At 45.0% G+C, this 17,020-nt stretch overlaps 1 protein-coding gene across 1 annotated transcript in view; it reads left to right on the top strand.

Annotated features, from left to right (window-relative positions):
- The first annotated feature begins 232 nt into the window (after window positions 1–232).
- Window positions 233–17,020, top strand: part of LOC120045401 (calpain-2 catalytic subunit-like) — a 38,625-nt gene continuing 21,837 nt past the window's right edge. Inside the window, exons 1-6 of the mRNA XM_038990277.1 lie at window positions 233–479; window positions 1,747–1,816; window positions 4,816–4,937; window positions 12,803–12,936; window positions 14,657–14,825; window positions 15,328–15,411. Of these exons, the coding sequence (XP_038846205.1) occupies window positions 243–479; window positions 1,747–1,816; window positions 4,816–4,937; window positions 12,803–12,936; window positions 14,657–14,825; window positions 15,328–15,411 (816 nt within the window). The 5' untranslated portion in view covers window positions 233–242. The remainder of the gene's footprint in view (window positions 480–1,746; window positions 1,817–4,815; window positions 4,938–12,802; window positions 12,937–14,656; window positions 14,826–15,327; window positions 15,412–17,020) is intronic.

Raw genomic sequence — 17,020 nt, forward strand, 5'->3', positions numbered from 1 at the left:
TGATCTTCAGTGTTCATTTTCACAATAAATACTTTTGAACTGGTAAACGTTGACGAAATGAACAGTTCCTGATTGGTTCCGGCCATAGAAATCTATGTAAACATTGTAAAAAAAAAAATACAAAAAAACTTGCACGGACTTGCAGACCACGCCTGAAACTCCAGGAGCGGAGGAGAATACTTTTTGACTATTCCACCAGCCCAACTGTTTTCCTCTTCACTGTGTCAACGCAGACTTCCACAATGGCTGGGGTGGCATCTACGTTGGCCAAGAAGAGGGCATTGGCCGCTGGGTTTGGCACTAATGCCAACGCGACAAAGTACCTAAACCAAGACTTCCAATCTCTGAGGAGCGAGTGTCTGAGAAAAGGTTCAATATTTACGGATTGCACTTTTCCAGCTGCACCCGAGTCGCTCGGATTCAAAGAGCTTGGCCCGAATACTTCAAAAACCAGAGGTGTGCAATGGAAGCGACCCGGGGTAAATTATTGCGCTTCTTATACTCACTGCATTTACGCATGAATGAAGTGTCTGCTCTATGACTAGAAGTTCATTGTACTTAAAAAAAAAAGATATATATATATATACAAATAGACCATAGTGTTATTAAAAAGTGCATTTCCTATCACTGGAAAAAAACAATCGCTGTAGCAAGTGTTAGTTGTTTTTAGATGGGCGAGTCCGGATGCGTGTCCTTGTTGATACCCTATGGCTAATCCATTTACATTAAAATATTATTTTCTACCTAAAGCAACTCATATCTTGGGTTAAATCAATGACCGGCCAGAATGACTCATCCAGCTATTTGTATTAAACTTTAGAGATACACATCTGATCTGATCCTACAGGTTTGGGCTGTGGTAGATCTGATCTGATACTACAGGTTTGGGCTTTGGTAGATCTGATCTGATCCTACAGGTTTTGGCTGTGGTAGATCTGATCTGATCCTACAGGTTTGGGCTGTGGTAGATCTGATCTGATCAGATCTGATCTGATGCTACAGGTTTGGGCTGTGGTAGATCTGATCTGATCCTACAGGTTTGGGCTGTGGTAGATCTGATCTGATCTGATCTGATGCTACAGGTTTGGGCTGTGGTAGATCTGATCTGATACTACAGGTTTGGGCTTTGGTAGATCTGATCTGATCCTACAGGTTTTGGCTGTGGTAGATCTGATCTGATCCTACAGGTTTGGGCTGTGGTAGATCTGATCTGATCAGATCTGATCTGATCCTACAGGTTTGGGCTGTGGTAGATCTGATCTGATACTACAGGTTTGGGCTTTGGTAGATCTGATCCTACAGGTTTGGGCTGTGGTAGATCTGATCTGATCAGATCTGATCTAATCCTACAGGTTTGGGCTGTGCTAGATCTGATCTGATCCTACAGGTTTGGGCTGTGGTAGATCTGATCAGATCTGATCTGATCTGATGCTACAGGTTTGGGCTGTGGTAGATCTGATCTGATCAGATCTGATCTGATCCTACAGGTTTGGGCTGTGGTAGATCTGATCTGATCAGATCTGATCTGATCCTACAGGTTTTGGCTGTGGTAGTGTTGACAGTAACTCCATGTCTAGGCTAACTCAAGTGTACAGACATTATCTCCCTGAATAAAGATAGTGTATGACTGTAAACAGGGCTGCAAAGATTGGCCCCAAATTTGTCATATTTTGTGTGTTATTTTTATTGAAGTTTATCAGTATATCTTTCACAGTCTTACTCGTGTTTTGATCCCTCCCTGATTAGGAACTGGTGTCCAACCCAGAATTCATCATTGGTGGAGCCACGAGAACCGACATCTGCCAAGGAGGTCTGGGTAAGTCTACCTTTATAGTAGGAGGTCTGGGTAAGTCTCCCTTTAAATTAGGAGGTCTGGGTAAGTCTCCCTTTATATTAGGAGGTCTGGGTAAGTCTGCCTTTATATTAGGAGGTCTAGGTAAGTCTCCCTTTATATTAGGAGGTCTGGGTAAGTCTACCTTTATATTAGGAGGTCTGGGTAAGTCTGCCTTTATATTAGGAGGTCTAGGTAAGTCTCCCTTTAAATTAGGAGGTCTGGGTAAGTCTGCCTTTATAATAGGAACCAAAACAGGAACCATACCAAAACCACAGGGCCGGTTTGCAACAGTGTCCATGTTTTCATCTTTGAGGAAGAGATGGTATAGTATTCAAAGTGAATGTGATTGATGTAATAGCACAACCAGTTGTTGCTTTAAACAGTTATTTCTTTAACCAATGAGGTGATTTGTTTTCCTAGACTACCAATGAATAGCCTCCATCTCAGGTTGTTATCTCTCTCACGAGGGTATAATAAAGGACGCAGCGGTCTAAGGCACTGCATCTCAGTGCAAGAGGTGTCACTACAGTCCCTGGTTCGAATCCAGGCTGTATCACATCCGGCCGTGATTGGGAGTCCCATAGGGCCGGCGCACAATTGGCCCCAGCGTCGTCCGGGGTTTGGCCGGAGTAGGACGTCATTGTAAATAAGAATTTGTTCTTAAAACTGACTTACCTAGTTTAAATCAAGGTTCAATAAAACATTAACCACAGGGATATATTTATATGGAAACCAATCCAGTGAGCATGCAGGGAGGAAGTCCGCTCACTCTCTTTAGTCCCATATAGATGATCTACAGATGGTCATACTATCAAGCAAACTCTCTGTTGATAACCAACTGCTTGATAAGGTTTGAGCTAAGGTTAGGGTGAGGGTTAGGGTTAAGTTTATGTTTAGGATAAGGGTTAAGTTTAGGGTGAGGGCTAGGGTTAGGGTTAAGTTTAGGCTTAGGATAAGGGATAAGTTTAGGGTAAGGGCTAGCGTTAGAGTTAGTAGATGCTGAACATGTCTATAGATAGTCCATCTGTAGATGATCTAATGGCGATCCAAGTAAAGGGTTACCTGAAGCCCTAATTAAAACCAGATACTGGAAAGCTCAGCTGTTCCTTTGAAAATGTCCATTTAGTCTTCATGTTAAGTTGATTTATTTAACTAGGCAAGTCAGTTAAGACCAAAATCTTATTTACAATGACGGTTTAGGAACGGTGGGTTAACGGCCTTGTTCAGGGGTAGAATGACAGATTTTTACCTTGTCAGCTCGGGGATTCGATCTTGCAACCTTTCGGTTACTAGTCCAAACGCTCTAACCACTAGGATACCTGCCGCCTCAGATAGCGTAGCCTCGTCCTCAACCGTTAAATCATCTTCTCCTTCTCTTCGGTGTTGATGTGTGTGTGTAGGCTATATCATCCTCTGATACCTTTTAACACAGAGAATAAAGGACACTTTTATTCACAGAATGCTTCAGATTGTCAGTCACCACAGGAGCAGAGTGCGTGAGCTGTGAAGGTGTGGCTGGTACAAAGCAAACAGTTGCCCAGAGTAGGGTAAACTAGTACACTGTTCTAACCAGGGGCAGGGTAAACTAGTACACTGTGCTCTAACCCAGAGCAGGGTAAACTAGTACACTGTGCTCTAACCCAGAGCAGGGTAAACTAGTACACTGTTCTAACCCAGAGCAGGGTAAACTAGTACACTGTGCTCTAACCCAGAGCAGGGTAAACTAGTACACTGTGTTCTAACCCAGAGCAGGGTAAACTAGTACACTGTGCTCTAACCCAGAGCAGGGTAAACTAGTACACTGTGCTCTAACCCAGAGCAGGGTAAACTAGTACACTGTGTTCTAACCCAGAGCAGGGTAAACTAGTACACTGTGCTCTAACCCAGAGCAGGGTAAACTAGTACACTGTGCTCTAACCCAGAGCAGGGTAAACTAGTACACTGTGCTCTAACCCAGAGCAGGGTAAACTAGTACACTGTGCTCTAACCCAGAGCAGGGTAAACTAGTACACTGTGCTCTAACCCAGAGCAGGGTAAACTAGTACACTGTTCTAACCCAGAGCAGGGTAAACTAGTACACTGTGCGCTAACCCAGAGCAGGGTAAACTAGTATACTGTGCTCTAACCCAGAGCAGGGTAAACTAGTATACTGTGTTCTAACCCAGAGCAGGGTAAACTAGTACACTGTTCTAACCCAGAGCAGGGTAAACTAGTATACTGTTCTAACCCAGAGCAGGGTAAACTAGTACACTGTGGTCTAACCCAGAGCACGGTAAACTAGTACACTGTGCTCTAACCCAGAGCAGGGTAAACTAGTACACTGTGTTCTAACCCAGAGCAGGGTAAACTAGTACACTGTGGTCTAACCCAGAGCACGGTAAACTAGTACACTGTGCTCTAACCCAGAGCAGGGTAAACTAGTACACTGTGCTCTAACCCAGAGCAGGGTAAACTAGTACACTGTGCTCTAACCCAGAGCACGGTAAACTAGTACACTGTGCTCTAACCCAGAGCAGGGTAAACTAGTACACTGTGCTCTAACCCAGAGCAGGGTAAACTAGTACACTGTGGTCTAACCCAGAGCACGGTAAACTAGTACACTGTGCTCTAACCCAGAGCAGGGTAAACTAGTACACTGTGCTCTAACCCAGAGCAGGGTAAACTAGTACACTGTGGTCTAACCAGTCGTGTTAGTTGACAGTAAATAGCGGTGCTCAGGTCTGTCTGTCAGACAGCATATTCTATAGCGTGAGAGTTTGAGAGAGCAATGGCGGGGGTCGACTAAACCAGTTAAACTAGAACGAACGCCTCACTCGCTCACCGTAAACACGGTAGTTAAGCCAGGTTTAACCAGGGTGGGGATGGGGCCCGCCCAGAGGGAGATGTGTTGATCATTTGACTCATTTTGCATAACTCATCTTTAGACACACACACACACACACACACACACCAAACATGTGTCTCCTCTCTGTTCTCTGCAGGTGACTGCTGGCTCCTGGCAGCCATCGCCTCTCTGACCCTGAATGAAGATGTGATGGCCCGGGTCGTTCCTGAAGGACAAGGCTTTGGACGTGGAGAGTACGCTGGGATCTTTCACTTCCAGGTAGAGATGAGCTCAAATTCTAGAGTTACAGGCTGGATCACAAAATGGCAGCCTATGCATTACTTTTGATTAAGTTCTGGCCCAAAGTAACTATAAAACAGTCATATTCAAACTTTTTCAGCAGGGGGTCAAATTTCTTTCGACCAGAATTACTGGTGTTTTCCCCATGACCTTCCCGCGATCCCGACCCCACCCCAAATCTAATTTACATTTACGTCATTTAGCAGACGCTCTTATCCAGAGAGATTTACAGTAGCCAGTGCATACATTTTAATGACTCAACCTTATAATCCCTACATTTTTACATCAACAAATAACCTTCAATTCATTACATTTTCATCTCTTATCAAAATGAAAAGAAACCAATAAATACATGTACTCAAAAGTTTTATTAATTATTATTATCTTTCTCAAAATTATCTTTCCCAGACAATAATTTGTACTCTGAATTTTCTGTTCCTAAAATGTTCATTTATTTTATTTTTAATTTTGGCAACCGAACTGCAGTCCCCGACTTCGAATACCACTGCTATGAAACAAGCAGTGCCATTTGGTGCTATATTGTGTATACAGTATATAATGTGACTATACAGCTTAAATTAACCCTGCCAGACGTCACACCTTATTCTCATTCTGCAGAAAGCTAGAACGGCTGGGGTTGAGGCAACCATAATTCAAGCCCTGCCTTATGTTGTCTCATATATGTGGTATTAGAATAACTATGTGACACAGTAGGAACAACACCCACATGAAGAGGCCATGGTTCGCCCACAACACAATACAGTACCTTTGTCAAAGCCACAGTTAGGTAGGGCGTATCCTCTGTCAGACGTGTAATACGCCCTGGAGAAGGGACAATCAGTTAAGTCACTTTTGGATTACCCAAACTCAGTAACGTGATGTGATTACTTTCAGTTACTTTTGGATTACCCAAACTCAGTAACGTGATGTGATTACTTTCAGTTACTTTTGGATTACCCAAACTCAGTAATGGGATTACTTTCAGTTACTTTTGGATTACCCAAACTCAGTAACGTGATGTGATTACTTTCAGTTACTTTTGGATTACCCAAACTCAGTAATGGGATTACTTTCAGTTACTTTTGGATTCCCCAAACTCAGTAATGGGATTACTTTCAGTTACTTTTGGATTCCCCAAACTCAGTAATGGGATTACTTTCAGTCACTTTTGGATAACACAAACTCAGTAATGTAAGTAGCCTAGTGGTTAGAGTGTAGGGACGGCAGGTGGCCTAGTGGTTAGAGTGTAGGGGCGGCAGGTAGTCTAGTGGTTAGAGTGTAGGGACGGCAGGTTTCCTAGTGGTTAGAGAGTAGGGACGGCAGGTAGCCTAGTGGTTAGAGTGTAGGGACGGCAGGTGGCCTAGTGGTTAAGAGTGTAGGGGCGGCAGGTAGCCTAGTGGTTAGAGTGTAGGGACGGCAGGTAGCCTAGTGGTTAGAGTGTAGGGACGGCAGGTAGCCTAGTGATTAGAGCGTAGGGGCGGCAGGTAGCCTAGTGGTTAGAGAGTAGGGACGGCAGGTAGTCTAATGGTTAGAGTGTAGGGACGGCAGGTAGCCTAGTGGTTAGAGTGTAGGGACGGCAGGTAGCCTAGTGGTTAGAGCGTAGGGACGGCAGGTAGCCTAGTGGTTAGAGCGTAGGGACGGCAGGTAGCCTAGTGGTTAGAGCGTAGGGACGGCAGGTAGCCTAGTGGTTAGACCGTTGGGGACGGCAGGTAGCCTAGTGGTTAGACCGTTGGGGACGGCAGGTAGCCTAGTGGTTAGACCGTTGGGGACGGCAGGTAGCCTAGTGGTTAGAGTGTAGGGACGGCAGGGTAGCCTAGTGGTTAGAGTTAGGGGCGGCAGGTAGCCTAGTGGTTAGAGTGTAGGGACGGCAGGTAGCCTAGTGGTTAGAGTGTAGGGACGGCAGGTAGCCTAGTGGTTAGAGTGTAGGGACGGCAGGTAGCCTAGTGGTTAGAGTGTAGGGACGGCAGGTAGCCTAGTGGTTAGAGCGTAGGGGCGGCAGGTAGCCTAGTGGTTAGAGCGTAGGGACGGCAGGTAGCCTAGTGGTTAGAGTGTAGGGACGGCAGGTAGCCTAGTGGTTAGAGCGTTGGGCAAGTAACCGAAAGGTTGCAAGATCGAATCCCCGAGCTGACAAGGTAAAATCTGTCGTTCTGCCGCTGAACAAGGCAGTTAACCCACTGTTCCTAGGCCGTCATTGTAAATAAGAAATTGTTCTTACTAACTGACTTGGCTAGTTAAATAAAAAATATGCTATAAGTCACGTGCATGCGACACATACGTGTCACGTAAAGAGAGCAAGGGAATAGGGACTGTTCTTCCTAAACAAATGATGTATTTCGGTAACAGAACTTTTCAAGTCAGAATCCATAAATGTGTGTGATTATACATTGACTTTATTAATACTGTGTTGGAACTCTCGGAGACCCACCCACGCTTCTATCGCAGTTTCAGCACCACGGACAGCACGGTACACTGTTTCTGTGCTTTGTATTGTCCCTCATAAGTCGCTGCATGACTTATGAGGATTTACAATGTTGTGCTAGCTTTATGCAAAGTTATTTCTGTTGGTCGCAACAACAACAACAAAAAGGGTAGCATAACATCAACTGAATTAAATGTAAAAGGCTTTGAAAATAAAAAAGCTTGCTTTATGCTCAGTTGACATTTCACAGGGTGTAACGATGTTGGTCTGAGGAAGAAGGAGTCGACCAAAGTGCAGAGTGTTCATGATGTTTATTATCACCTGAACACTGAAACAAAAAACAAAAGTTGAACAAAACACAACAGTTCTGTCAGGTACTCACACAAAACAAAAAACAACTACCCACCAAACACAGGTGGGAAAGACTACCTAAGTATGGTTCTCAATCAGAGACAACGATAGACAGCTGCCTCTGATTGAGAACCACACCCAGCCAAACACATAGAAATAGACAACATAGAACAAAAACATAGAATGCCCACCCCAACTCACGCCCTGACCAAACCAAAATAGAGACATAAAAAGGATCTCTAAGGTCAGGGCGTGACACAGAGATACGCTTGTTTTTCTGATAAATCTTTCTTTTTTTTTTTTTATAACTGATTTCGCATTAATATGAAAAGCGTATAATCAGAGCGTCTACTCAAATACTACGTCACGTCTAAACATCGATATCCATCTTACCATCTTACTTCTATATTGTTTTATGTCCTCCGTATTGGAGAAGAGATGAGGAGTTCAACGGTGAGCCTCAGTTAGCCTTAATTCTCTCACAGCATCCAGTCTAGCTGACACAATGATATTTTCCAGGTTCTTGACCCCTTTCTCTGTCTTCCATTGATTTAGTCGCCCTAATTCTGGCCATCCTACAAGGGTAAAAACTCCAATAACTTTTTTAAACGAATTATGATAGATTCATGAGGTTTGGACCATTTTGTTTTCTTAGAGTATTATCTACACAATTAACATATTATTAGGAGAGGCTGCTGTCTGTCGACACTACCACTAGGAGAGGCTGCTGTCTGTCAACACTACCACTAGGAGAGGCTGCTGTCTGTCAACACTACCACTAGGAGAGGCTGCTGTCTGTCAACACTACCACTAGGAGAGGCTGCTGTCTGTCAACACTACCACTAGGGGAGGCTGCTGTCTGTCAACACTACCACTAGGAGAGGCTGCTGTCTGTCACCACTACCACTAGGGGAGGCTGCTGTCTGTCAACACTACCACTAGGAGAGGCTGCTGTCTGTCAACACTACCACTAGGAGAGGCTGCTGTCTGTCAACACTACCACTAGGGGGGGCTGCTGTCTGTCGACACTACCACTAGGGGGGGCTGCTGTCTGTCGACACTACCACTAGGAGAGGCTGCTGTCTGTCACCACTACCACTAGGAGAGGCTGCTGTCTGTCAACACTACCACTAGGAGAGGCTGCTGTCTGTCAACACTACCACTAGGAGAGGCTGCTGTCTGTCAACACTACCACTAGGGGGGGCTGCTGTCTGTCGACACTACCACTAGGGGGGGCTGCTGTCTGTCAACACTACCACTAGGAGAGGCTGCTGTCTGTCAACACTACCACTAGGAGAGGCTGCTGTCTGTCAACACTACCACTAGGGGGGGCTGCTGTCTGTCAACACTACCACTAGGAGAGGCTGCTGTCTGTCAACACTACCACTAGGGGAGGCTGCTGTCTGTCAACACTACCACTAGGGGAGGCTGCTGTCTGTCAACACTACCACTAGGAGAGGCTGCTGTCTGTCAACACTACCACTAGGAGAGGCTGCTGTCTGTCGACACTACCACTAGGGGGGGCTGCTGTCTGTCGACACTACCACTAGGGGGGGCTGCTGTCTGTCAACACTACCACTAGGAGAGGCTGCTGTCTGTCAACACTACCACTAGGAGAGGCTGCTGTCTGTCAACACTACCACTAGGAGAGGCTGCTGTCTGTCGACACTACCACTAGGAGAGGCTGCTGTCTGTCAACACTACCACTAGGAGAAACAATCCCTTTACCTCTACCACCCTAGACCCTAGAAACAATCCCCTCTACCACCCTAGACCCTAGAAACAATCCCCTCTACCACCCTAGACCCTAGAAACAATCCCCTCTACCACCCTAGACACTAGAAACAATCCCTTAACTTCTACCACCCTAGACCCTAGAAACAATCCATTTACCTCTACCACCCTAGACCCTAGTGGATATCAAGGTTGATTCTGGACACGACCATTCCTTATCAGGTATGTAAGCTAAGGGATGTACCGATAAGTTCTGGAAGTCTCCATTGTGTTAGGGTGGGAGGCCCTAGTGAGAGGTGTGGTGTGGGAAACTTTGGAGTTAGCGCAGAGGACACCTCAGTCAATCAGAATTCGGTTTTATGCACTCGCACATTCCCCATCATGGATCTAACAGAAACTCCCTCCAGCCATTTCTTACGGCAATTGTTGACAGGGAGTGTGGAAGTGGTGGAAACTCCCTCCAGCCAATTCTTACGGCAATTGTTGACAGGCAGTACATTTTGCTTATGGGCCCTTCCCGACAATGCAGAGAGAAATAATAGAACAATAATAATGAGGAATAAATTCACAATGAGTAATGAATGATAACTTGGATATATATACACGGGGGTACCAGTACCGAGTCCATGTGCAGGGATAGGAGGTAATTGAGTTAGATATGTACATATAGGTAGGCATAAAGTGACTAGGTAAACAGGATAGATAATAAACATTAGTAACGGCAGTGTATGTGAGTCAAAAGAGTTAGTGCAAAAAGGGTCAATGTAGATAGTCCAGGTATCTATTGGTTAAAGATGCACAATGCAGAAATCACTCCACCATTTCCTGGTTGCTAAAATTGTAATAGTTCGCCCTAATTTCACTTTATGTGACAAAACGAGCAAGTATAGTATAGAGGATCATTGTAACATCTAAACCGCTGTTAAATATATTTTCCATAGCCAATTTTTTATTTATTTTCAGCAGTTTGAAGCTGGTGTACAAAACCGAAAAGTAAAAGACGCAAAAATGAAACTTGGGAAGCATAGCAATAGTGCACATAGAACAGATCAACTGCTTTTTAGACTTGATTTCAATGAGAATGACAGATCTATAACTCACATTTCTGTGCGAATTTGGCCGGGTTGCATGAAAAGTTATATATTGCAGCTTTAACAATTATTTTTTATTTTTTTAATTTTACCCCCTTTTCTCCCCAATTTCGTGGTATCCAATTGCTAGTAATTACTATCTTGTCTCATCACTACAACTCCCGTACGGGCTCGGGAGAGACGAAGGTCGAAAGCCATGCGTCCTCTGAAGCACAACCCAACCAAGCCGCACTGCTTCTTAACACAGCGCGCCTCCAACCCGGAAGCCAGCCGCACCAATGTGTCGGAGGAAACGCCGTGCACCTGGCCCCCTTGGTTAGCGCGCACTGCGCCCGGCCCGCCACAGGAGTCGCTGGTGCGCGATGAGACAAGGATATCCCTACCGGCCAAACCCTCCCTAACCCGGACGACACTAAGCCAATTGTGCGTCGCCCCACGGACCTCCCGGTCGTGGCCGGCTGCGACAGAGCCTGGGTGCGAACCCAGAGTCTCTGGTGGCACAGCTAGCGCTGCGATGCAGTGCCCTAGACCACTGCGCCACCCGGGAGGCCGCAGCTTTAACAATTTAACTAACTATTCAGTAGTCTTATGGCTTGAGGGTAGAAGCTGTTCAGGGTCCTGTTGGTTCCAAACTTGGTGCATCGGTACCACTTGCCGTGCGGTAGCAGAGAGAAAAGTCTATGACTTGGGTGGCTGGATTCTTTGACAATTTTTAGGGCCTTCCTCTGACACCGCCTGGTATGGAGGTCCTGGATGGCAGGGAGCTTGGCCCCAGTGATGTATACTCACAGTGACTATGGAGAGCGTGATCGCACAGTCGTCCGGAACAGCTGGTGCTCTCATGCATGGTTCAGTGTTGCTAGCCTTGAAGCGAGGATAGAAGGTATTTAGCTCGTCTGGTAGGCTCGCGTCACTCGGCAGTTCAAGGCAGGGTTTCCTTTTGTAATCCGTGATAGTTTGCAAGCCCGTACCACACCCGACAAGCATCAGAGCCGGTGTAGTAGGATTTGATCTTGGTTCTGTATTGACGCTTTGCCTGTTTGATGGTTCGTCGGAGGGCGTAGCGGGATTTTTTTATAAGCGGCCAAATTAGTGTGCTGCTCCTTGAAAGTGGCAGCTCTAGTCATTAGCTCGGTGCGGATGTTGCCTGTAATCCATGGCTTCTATTTGGGATATGTACGTACGATGCACTTTTTAATGGACCGGGTGACCGATGTGGTAAACTCCTCAATGCCATCGGATGAATCCCGGAACATAGTCCAGTCTGTGCTAGCAAAACAGTCCTGTAGCTTAGCATCTGCGTCATCTGACCACTTCCGTATTGAGTGCATCACTGGTACTTCCTATTTGAGTTGTTGCTTGTAAGCAGGAATCAGGAGGATAGAGTTATGGTCAGATTTGCCAAGTGGAGGACAGAGGAGAGCTTTGTACGCATCTCTGTGTGTGGAGTGAAGGGGATCTAGAGATTTTTTCACCTCTAGTTGCACAGGTGACATGCTGGTAGAAATGAGGTAAAACGGATTTCATTGTTCCTGCATCTCGGTGAGCATTTTCTTGTTTACTTACGGCCATATACAATTGTGCGGTGCTATTGCAAGTTTTGGTTGGTGGTGATAAATACACCGCTACGAAATACATAGAGCCATCTTCTCCTTCCTCAAGCGTCTGGGATTTGGGTCTGGTCCGGGATAATCCATGTGTCTTTCGCCTCTGACTCATTGAGGTAGTCCTGGCCCAAATCGAGGTTAATGATAGCTGTTCTGATGTCCAGATGCTCTTTGCGGTCATAGGAAACGATGGCGGAAACATTATGTACAAAAAAAAAGTTACGATCATTCAAGAAAATATACAAAATAGCACAAATGGTCAGGAGCCTATAAAACTGCCGCTATTCCCTCCAGCACCATTCTCTGCAAAGAGTTCTGGAATGTTTCTCCGGCACCATTCTCTGCAAAGAGTTCTGGAATGTTTGTCCGGCACCATTCTCTGCAAAGAGTTCTGGAATGTTTGTCCGGCACCATTCTCTGCAAAGAGTTCTGGAATGTTTGTCCGGCACCATTCTCTGCAAAGAGTTCTGGAATGTTTCTCCGGCACCATTCTCTGCAAAGAGTTCTGGAATGTTCCTCCGGCACCATTCTCTGAAAAGAGTTCTGGAATGTAAACCATTCTTTCGTTCTGAAATGCAATGTGGATCCTTCTCATTTGTTGAAGTGGAAATGTGGAATGTTGTCTGTTGTGGTCCTCTTTAGTTCTGGCAGTTTGGTGAGTGGGTGGACGTGGTGATTGACGACCGGCTGCCAACGAAGGATGGAAAGCTGCTGTTTGTTCACTCAGCCGAGGGCAATGAGTTCTGGAGCGCCCTGCTGGAGAAGGCCTACGCCAAGTAAGATACAGCACCGTAATACATACATGGTTTATGCTAAGATACAGCACCGTAATACATACATGGTTTATGCTAAGATACAGCACCGTAATACATACATGGTTTATGCTAAGATACAGAACCATAATACATACATGGTTTATGCTAAGATACAGCACCGTAATACATACATGGTTTATGCTAAGACACAGCACCGTAATACATACATGGTTTATGCTAAGACACAGCACCGTAATACATACATGGTTTATGCTAAGATACAGCACCGTAATACATACATGGTTTATGCTAAGACACAGCACCGTAATACATACATGGTTTATGCTAAGACACAGCACCGTAATACATACATGGTTTATGCTAAGATACAGCACCGTAATACATACATGGTTTATGCTAAGATACAGCACCGTAATACATACATGGTTTATGCTAAGATACAGAACCATAATACATACATGGTTTATGCTAAGATACAGCACCGTAATACATACATGGTATATGCTAAGATACAGCACCGTAATACATACATGGTTTATGCTAAGATACAGCACCGTAATACATACATGGTTTATGCTAAGATACAGCACCGTAATACATACAGTACGTGGTTTGTGCTAAGTGAGATACAGTATTAACACAACATATTCAGTACATGGTGTAAACATTGTATGCCAAAGAGTTCTGACATTGCCTGATTCCCAGGTAATACTAATCCCAGGATTTGCGGAGTGTTGCCTGAAAAAAGATTTGGGCAATGAATTTCAAGAAAATGGCCTTGCCGAAATACTCCGAATACACTTGAAACAAATAGCCAATCCCGAAAACTGCAAATATTACTAGTGCCTCCACCGCGATCAAACCGCCATATAAAATGAAACGCTGTCACGTCCTGACCATAGTGCTTATGTGTTTTGCTTGTTTTAGTGTTGGTCAGGACGTGAGCTGGGTGGGCATTCTATGTTGTGTGTCTAGTTTGTCTGTTTCTGTGTTCGGCCTAATATGGTTCTCAATCAGAGGCAGCTGTCAATCGTTGTCCCTGATTGAGAATCATATATAGGTGGCTTGTTTTGTGTTGGGATTTTGTGGGTGGTTGTTTCCTGTCTTTGTGTTTTGTCTGCACCAGAAAGGACTGTATCGGTTTGCCACATTTGTTATTTTGTTTTGTAAGTGTTCACGTTTATTTGTCGTAATTAAACATGTTGAGCACTGGCTACGCTGCGTGTTGGTCCGATCCCTGCTACACTCTCTCTTCTCGTGAAGAGAGGGAAGGCTGCCGTTACAAACGCAGACTAACGTGATCATTGACAGCTGCCTTGAACGACACACATAAAACCTGCTTTCTGCTACTAAGATCAGTGAAATGTAGGTTAATCTGACAACGGAGTGAAGAGCAGAAATCTCAACTAGCAAGCAAGTCGCAGCAATGAAGAATTGAGTGTGTGCGTGTTCACGTGAAGGGGGGGGGGGGGATTTTTGGCACAATACCTTTCAGATATAAAGAAAAGGATTAAAAAAGTTGATGGCTTGGTAAAGTTGCCAGAAAAACGTCTTGGTTTGAAAAGTGTATTTTTTTTCTGTCTGTCTATGTCTCTCTCTCTCTCTCTCTCTCTGTCTCTGTCTGTCTCTCTCTGTCTCTGTCTCTCTATCTCTCTCTCTCTCTCTCTCTCTCTCTCTCTCTCTCTCTCTCTCTCTCTCTCTCTCTCTCGCTCTCTCTCAGGGTGAATGGATGCTATGAGGCTCTGTCAGGTGGCTCCACCACTGAGGGTTTTGAGGACTTCACAGGAGGGATAGCGGAGAACTATGACCTGAAGAAGGCTCCCTCCGACCTGTTCCAGATCATCAGGAAAGCCCTGGCCTCTGGAGCTCTGCTGGGCTGCTCCATCGATGTACCACTTCAGAATATAACATTATATTATTATTATCATCATCCAGTTTGAAGTTTCAGGGTTTTATTTCCCCGTGTGTAATGAAAACATGATTGTGATATGTAGTTGTTTTACTGGATAAGAGCATCGTATATAAAAACATAATGGAGACTGTTGCGTGCAGTGAAGGACTGGATATTATCTAAGAGAAGGTTTTATTTGTGATGATAGGGGGAGGGTGGGTTCTTCACTGCACTGTGCCACGGAATGTAAGTCTCGCTGGATAAAAATGTCTGTTACGAGACAGTCACTGTTAAATGCAGTAAACATTTGAGGGTGGTTTACTGGGCACAGATTAAGCCTAGTCCTAGACTAAAAAGCAAGCTGAATGAACTGTGTCCATGGATAATTATTTTAGTGCAGGTTCTATGTGCTGTTTGGTTGTGATATTATCAGGTTTTTATCATTGTTTTTCCATGGTGTGGTTATGATTTAGTTATGGTTTGGTCCCTTGTCTCTCCAGATCACCAGTCAAGCAGACTCGGAGGCCGTCACCAATCAGAAGCTGGTGAAAGGACACGCCTACTCTCTGACCGGGGCTATAGAGGTAACGTCAGACAGACTCAATATTTCATACAGCACGGTTCCCAAACTGGCGAGCAGAATTTGGCCCGCGGTTGGTTTTATTTGGCCCCCCAAGTTTTCGGAGCAAAAAAAAACCACAGTAAAAAAAGATGGTAAAAACACCAGGAAATCAGCTCAAAGTGATTTTAATTTAAGAAATCTGCTCCCAAGTATTCCAACGCATAATAGAGAGACCCTTGATCATATACAAATGTAAGCAAGGTTTGAAATTATTCAGTTTTAGTCAATTTGCAGTCTACTCAACAACAACAACAAAAATCGTCCAGCGGCTGAATGTAGTTGACGATCCCTGTCATACAGTATATCCACAAAGTCCAAGCCTGGTCGCAGGTCTGTTTGTGCTTTATAGCCAACTTCTATGTGTGATGTATGCATTATGTTGAGTGTGTCACGTGTCTATGTTGCGTACAGCAGTACTGTGTGACTGACACGAGTTAATCCTATCATATTGACAACGACCATATGAGTTGGCTATACAACACCAACAGATCCAGTCTATCAAAGTTCCTCACAGTGTGTGACAGTGGTCGCCAACCGATCGATCGCGATCTACTGGTCGTTGTTCAATACATTCCGAGTCTATCACCAAACATTTCTGTAGAAAATCCAAGGATAAAAGGCTTGGGCACCTTTTTTTTTATTTGTGTTGAGCTGTTGGCCTCCGGTGCACTTGATTCAGAAGTCCTGCGCACCGGGTAAGCAAAGTGTTCCCGTTTTTAGCCATTTAATTTGTCTGGAAAGACTAACTCCGCATACCCGGCGGACCGGGAGATCTGTGGGTAAATCGAGTGCGCCTACTTGGCTGGCCAATCAGATAGCTCAAATCACAGTGCCAACAGAGCTTCGACGGCCACAGCAAAGTTTGATACTAGCCTACGTAAGATTAAATAACTTTTAAAACCATGACAACAGAGAAACTGTCAAAGAATACAGGAAAGAGCTGCAGTTTTTGACCGAGTCTATTTTTCTGTTTTTATTCAGCACTGTCAACACTGTTTTTATTCAACACAAAACAGAAAACGCTCTTCTCCGTCATTCCACTCGCGCTGCAGCTACAATGAATAAGTAGACGATTATATCGATAGTCCTGCGTTTTAATAATTATTAGCAGCTCGTCGTGTCCATTTTTTAATATCGAGGAATATTTCACATTCTCTGGTCACAGGAACAACATTTAATTTGTGCATGAGGCAGATGTGGTGTGACTCGAGTTACGCCACCAGGTGGAAGACTGTGGCCCCTCTGATCAGTCTCACCGGAGGAAAGGAAGCGAGAGCAGGGACGGTGAGAGGCTGACCCTCCGCTGAGACTAATGCCGCGTTCCAGACAACTGGGAACTCGGGAATTTCCGACTTCAATGCGTTCCAGACAACTGGGAACTCGGGAATTTCCGACTTCAATGCGTTCCAGACAACTGGGAACTCGGGAATTTCCGACTTCAATGCGTTCCAGACAACTGGGAACTCGGGAATTTCCGACTTCAATGCGTTCCAGACAACTGGGAACTCGGGAATTTTCTACTTCAATGCGTTCCAGACAACTGGGAACTCGGGAATTTCCTACTTCAATGC

This window comes from Salvelinus namaycush, chromosome 4 (genome assembly GCF_016432855.1).
Source record: "Salvelinus namaycush isolate Seneca chromosome 4, SaNama_1.0, whole genome shotgun sequence".
Lineage (NCBI taxonomy): Eukaryota > Metazoa > Chordata > Actinopteri > Salmoniformes > Salmonidae > Salvelinus > Salvelinus namaycush.